The sequence below is a fragment of the Elephantulus edwardii genome, unplaced genomic scaffold, assembly GCF_000299155.1.
Source record: "Elephantulus edwardii isolate Elephantulus edwardi_28Jun2011 unplaced genomic scaffold, EleEdw1.0 scaffold00025, whole genome shotgun sequence".
NCBI classification, from domain to species: domain Eukaryota; kingdom Metazoa; phylum Chordata; class Mammalia; order Macroscelidea; family Macroscelididae; genus Elephantulus; species Elephantulus edwardii.
This window is the reverse complement of record NW_006399775.1, coordinates 359,784-365,831: the sequence shown is the minus strand read 5'-3', so window position 1 is coordinate 365,831 and position 6,048 is coordinate 359,784. Positions and strand designations below refer to the sequence as shown.

The 6,048-nt window shown below is 39.3% G+C and overlaps 1 protein-coding gene across 1 annotated transcript in view; it reads left to right on the top strand.

Moving 5' to 3' along the window:
• MYOM2 (myomesin 2) overlaps positions 1-6,048 on the top strand; it is a 164,184-nt gene that overhangs the window by 78,421 nt on the left and 79,715 nt on the right. Inside the window, exons 14-15 of the mRNA XM_006882903.1 lie at positions 450-633; positions 4,029-4,203. Coding sequence (XP_006882965.1) covers positions 450-633; positions 4,029-4,203 — 359 coding nt within the window. The remainder of the gene's footprint in view (positions 1-449; positions 634-4,028; positions 4,204-6,048) is intronic.

The following is a 6,048-nucleotide window of genomic DNA, read 5'->3' as shown; positions in this document are numbered from 1 at the left end:
CATAATCATTTCCTGAAGTATTCCATAGTTTATTATTCACTTCAGTGTAAACTTTTTAATGAAATAATTATGTGCCTTCCAAACCGGTATAATTCTATGTACATTCTCCAAATACTTGTTGATTTCTATGTGTGTGTCAGACAGCATAAAACAACAACAAAAACAAACGTGTTGTGCAGTCAATGCCAACTCACAGGGACTGTGTATGTCATTGCAGAACTCCGCCCCACAGGGCTGTCGATGGCTGTGATCTTTTGAAAGTAAATGAGTCGGAGGCCTTTCTTCCATTAAAATTACCAACCTTTAATTGTACGAGTGCCTGACCAATTGTGCCACCCAGGGACATCACTGACTTACCTCAAATGCCTCTTAATGAGCTGAAACAGCGTATACCTTTCATCAGGCTTTTAGATAATTTTAAAAACTGTGAATGCTGTTTCTCTTTGTAGTCCATGGTTGGGAGTGGGAGCTGGCAGCGTGTCAACGCCCAGACAGCGGTGAGGTCGCCACGGTATGCAGTGTTTGATCTCGCTGAAGGAAAGCCATACGTGTTTCGAGTTTTGTCAGCAAATAAGCATGGTCTGAGTGATCCATCAGAAATAACTTCTCCCATTCAAGCACAGGACTCAATTGGTAAGCTGTTTCATTGAGTAACTGAAATTTTGGAGTGCTGGCGAGTTGTTAGGACACGGGTGGGGTGATGTAGTTGTTGGTAGGTTGCACTGCTGACACAAAGACTCCTCAGAAGTAAATGGAATAATCTCCTCCTATTGCAGCTTACAGTCTCAAAACCACAATGGAGGTTTGCTAGGAGTAGACTGCATCTCAGTAGCAGTGAGCTTGAATTTTCTAGAGTGTGATGGTTTAGTGGTAGACATCTCACTTATTAGACAAGAGGCATAGGTTGGATTCCCAGGCAGCACACCTCAGTGAAGCCATTCTATTTTTGACAGCTTCCATTGTGCTGTGATGCTGAACAGATTTCAGGGGCGCTTCCAGGCTAAGGGGACTCGATCATGAAGAGGGTGCAGAATGAAGGAGCGGGCAGTGTTTGGTGTCCTACGCATGAGATTATGAAAAGGAATCATCATGATTTGAGAGTGGGAGTGGCAAATTGAGGACACCTAACAGCAAAAACCAATATTTAATATGGCATTGGATAAAAAGGATACATTCTCGAAGACATTAATATTGCATAGGAGTTAAAATTCCAGTTACTTTATGTATTTTACATGTCATTTCGCGTTTGACTCTTAGCATTTCTCCAATATTTTATCTTCTTTTTATGAAAGCGAAGTTGTTATGCCAAATTGATTCCAACTTTGTAATGATCTTACAGACCAGAATAGGACTGTTACTCTGGTTTCCAGGACTATAATCTTCAAGGAAACAGATTGGCACCTCTTTCTCCTACACAGCAGCTGCCGTGCTCCAGGTGCTGACCTTTCATAGAGCAGCTCAGCACTAAACTATTGCACCAACACCAGCTTCCTTATGAAACCAATAAAGGAGTTAAAAATATTTTAAAGTAGTAGTTGTTTTTAAAAAATTTCCAAATTTAATGCACTAGCGTTTACTACCCAATTGGTTTGAAGACCTCTGTCTAGATATTTAAAATACAAAGAGTAGAAATTTTCTACTGGAAATTAATTTAGGAATCAGAGCAAAACCAAGACATTTTCTTGAAATACTTTGAGAGACAGTTCTGTTAATAGAAAGTCTAATTTTGAATTATTGGATACCTTTCTCCCTTTATCCTTTTACCATATTTTATGCAAAAATATTAATATAAGTAAAATAAGAAAAACAACCCTCCCAAATAAGAAAATCCAAAATCCAGAATCCACTGTCACTAAGACAGTTCCAGCCCAAAATGATATTATAGGATAGAGTGCAGGTGACCCATACAGTTTGCCAAGCTGCAAATCTTTATTGAAGCAAACTGCTCTATCCCTTTCCTGCAGAGACTGCTGTTTTTGTAATACCAACTTTGTGCTAGCAACTGAGTGCTTAGTGACTGGACCACCAGGAATAAAGCAAGATTATAAGCCTTGTATTAGTATTCTAATTACAATCAACACTCCCAGCCCCAGCAATTGGGAGATCAGGAGATGTGTTGCATTGTAAAAATCTGTCAGGGAGCTCTTCAAATTATTGAGTGACAATGATGTCACTTTGAAGACTAAGGTGCTCCTAATTCAGACTATGGTGTTTTCAATCACTTGCTATGTGTTTGAAAGCTGGACAATGAATAAGGATGACATAAGAATAATTTATGCCTTTGAGTTGTGGTCTTTTAGAAGAGTACTGAATATCCTATGGACTACCAAAAGAACAGATATATCTTGAAGGAAGTGTAGCCAGAATGTTTCTTGGAGGTAAGGTGACAGTGCTTCATCTCGTAAAGTTTGGGCATGTTTCTAGGAGAGGCTGTTCCCTGAAGAGACCATCATGCTTAGAAAATTAGAGTGTTAAGAAAAGAGAGAAAGATTCTCAATGAGATGGATTGATCCAGTGATTGCAGCAATGGGCTCAAGTATGTCAGAGATGATGAGGATGGCATACATGACAGGGTTCAGATTTGCTGTTCATAGGATCGCCAAGGACCATACTCTATTCCACGGCACCTACCAAAAACAACAACAACAGTCACAAATCTATTGACAGGTCCCACTTGGGTCTCAATCTATCTTTGCTGAGTCTCTTAGTCTTTTTTACCTATAGTTCTTTGCAACAAAATCTCACAACCATTCCTAAACACATCAAGACTACAGAACTTTAGGTCATAAGAGAATTTGTCATTCAGTAAGTGAGACAATCTACATATAGAGCTAATAAGAATAACTGCGTGGGGCATCAGGGCACATAGAAGGGGCAGCTTGTAGATGGAGTCCTGTGACCCTGAGGACAATTGCACCCAAGATGGCATGACCCAAGACCACAGCTTACCGAGAGCTCATTTAAGGCTCACTTGTTGGCTCTAGCCATAGTTGAGAAGTTTTAATAGTAAATTCATGACTTGATTTTGAATCATCTGGTTCTAGGGACTCTTACAGAGTAAATATTTAATTTTCTAAAAACTGGTAATTTACATGCCAGACATATTACCTGTTGGCCAAAACATTTATGCACAAGAATATACTTTTTAAACTGATAAAGGCACAGAAGATTTTACCAATGTAATACCTCCTCCCACCTCCAGCCCCCGGACTTAGGATTTAGTTTGGGAACTAGTTGGGAAGAGTTGGGAAGAGAGAGGAAATAAGTAACTTCTATTTTTTCTCTTCTGGTTGTTAGCCTGTTACTTGTTTTGTTAGCTCATTTCCCCCTTGTCCAAATTTTACTCAGAGCCATAGGCCTGGTTTATAATTTCCTGTGGAAGAGCAGGCTTAATGGTCTCTGGTGTATCTTCAAAAACTCTAGTATAATATGTTGGTTTTGTTATGTGCCAGTGAATCATAGTGACCCTATGCACAATAGCTCTGAACCTGGCTCTGTCCTGAGTCAATCTCACTGTCTCTGACATACCTATCCCCAATGCCCCGGTTACTGTGTCAATCAATATCATCCTGGGTCTTTCTCTCTTGAGCTGTTCCTCTACACTTTCAAGCATGATGTCCTTCTCCAAGAACTGTCCTCTCCTGGCAACATGCCTAAAGCATGTGAGATGGAGCTTCAAAATCCTTGCCTCCATGACGCAGCTTGGCTTCACCCTCTTACAAACTTATTTAGTAAGTGACGTTTATGCCAGGATATAATAAATCATTCACATTTTCATGTCACCATATCTGGGCGCCTGTCCTGTAGCAAGCTGCATTGGTAACTCAAAGGTCATGCCTCTCTCTGGTGGTTCATATCCACAAGGCGCTACTTGGGAGAAAGAGGGATGATCTTCTCTCATGCTATTGATAACCTTAGAAATCCACTGAAGTAAAAGCTGAGTTGGCTCTGACTGGACAGCAATAAGAATAGTTCTAGTATATATTGTTTATTGATCCTAGGAAATAATTTTTATCTTCTTTCCACAGTTATTCCTTCTGCTCCTGGTCGGGTACTTGCTTCAAGAAATACTAAGACATCAGTTGTGGTGCAGTGGGACAGGCCCAAACACGAAGAAGACCTTTTGGGTTACTATGTGGACTGCTGTGTGGCAGGAACTAACAACTGGGAACCATGCAACCACAAGCCTATTGATTACAACAGGTATATTACTGGCTTGCCTCTGGAAACTCTATGTAAGAACAGTGCTCAGGCTGTTCGTTTATAGGGTCACTATGAGTCGTCTACGACTCGACGACATTAAACAACAACAAACATATTACTGGCAGTGGAGTCTTCATGTAGCTGTTCTGTTCACTGTAAGGCTGCATCTCTTTGATGGTTTAAATCTCCATGAAGAAAGGTGAGGAATTTCCTTCCGACCTTGGAGACCCAATAGAGCATCAGTTAATGGTTTATTCTGACCCAGGGCCTATGAATTTGATTTTTTGATTGTGAATGTCCTCCTGTCTTCCTAGATCCTAGAAATGACTTTATTGAAAGAAATGATGTTTCTCCTGTAAAGGGAGGTAAAACCAAATGGGAATCACGTAATATAATAGTTTATACTAATGTTATGTGCAATTGGATCACTTGTAATTCATAATGACACTATACACAAGAGCTCTGGACCCTGCCCTGTCCTGACCCAATCTCATTGTCTCTGACTCACCTACCCCCATTGCCCCAGTTACTGAGTCAATCCATCTCATCCAGGGTCTTCTCTCCTGTGCTGTCCCTCCACCTTTCCAAACATGACTATGCTTAAAAAATACTCAGACCACTTTGGTCTGTAAAAATGAGTTTGCTTTCTTTTACATACATAAGGGAATATATAACTGAAAAGTTTTGACAGCTTAAATTTGACATGTTTTGTTATACTAGTTATTAAACACTTGACTGAAATGATTTGTCTACTTACGAGCAGTTCCCGAACCATATTTTTTCCCCTGATACAATTAGTATTTAAGACCTATCTTTGAATAGGAGAGTTAAAATAGTAGCTACAATATGAAAGTAGTAGTTTTAGTTTTCCTTATTGATTTTCCCCTCAACTTTTAAAATTGCTTTGTTTATGTAACTGATAGCCCCATTCTGCAGCATCCAGCTGAGACCGTACTAGTGAGGTCACATTTCTCCCTTGGAGGGGCCAGGCCACGAAAGACATTGGCTTCCTTTGCAGAGGAAGGCGAGCAGTTCCATTTTTTGAATTGATTTACTCCTGCTTCCTGCTGAGTGTGCAGGGATTGTCTGAGTTTATTAAGCTTTCTCCATGATATGCTTCTAAGGACAATATAGGCAGCTGACAGAATCACCATTTGTCGAGAGGTTGTCAATTATTGTTCAGCCATTTTTCTTCTTGAAATATTTTTTCCCTCCAGTAAATTGGGCTGTGGCTAGAAAAGAAGATGAGTTTGACCCGTAAATAAGATAATTCAGAGCATAAAATTTAAAATATTATTTTATTGCAAACATTTTATAAATAGTGAATATTTGTTGGATGAATAAAAAAGCAACAACATTAACTGAATACTTAATGTGTGCAAACAACCCTGCTAATAGGCAATTCTAAACCATTTCCAATTAAGGCTCACATCAGTGCTATAAGATAGATATTAGTTATCTTTGGTCGGTGGCAAAACGGAGCCTTACAGAAGGTGAAAAACTTGTTTAAGGACATAAAATTTGTACCAAAGTCAATATTTAAGCCCACTTTACCCAAATTCAAATTCTCAAACTTTAGCTGTTACATATAAGGACTTAGAATATTATAAAGGAAAAAAAATTAACATATGCAAGCTTCTGTAGGTAAGTAGTTAAATTATAAAAACCAAAACAACAGCAAAACAACCAAACCAAAACAACTTGTAAACATCAAACCCACCTCCAGTGAGTTTCTGAGACTGCAGATTGAATGAGAGGAGATTGCTCCTCTTTCTCCCTTGGTATTGTTCAATTCACATGGTAGAGAGAAATAACCTTTGTGTTAGCAGCACAATTGCCTGCAGA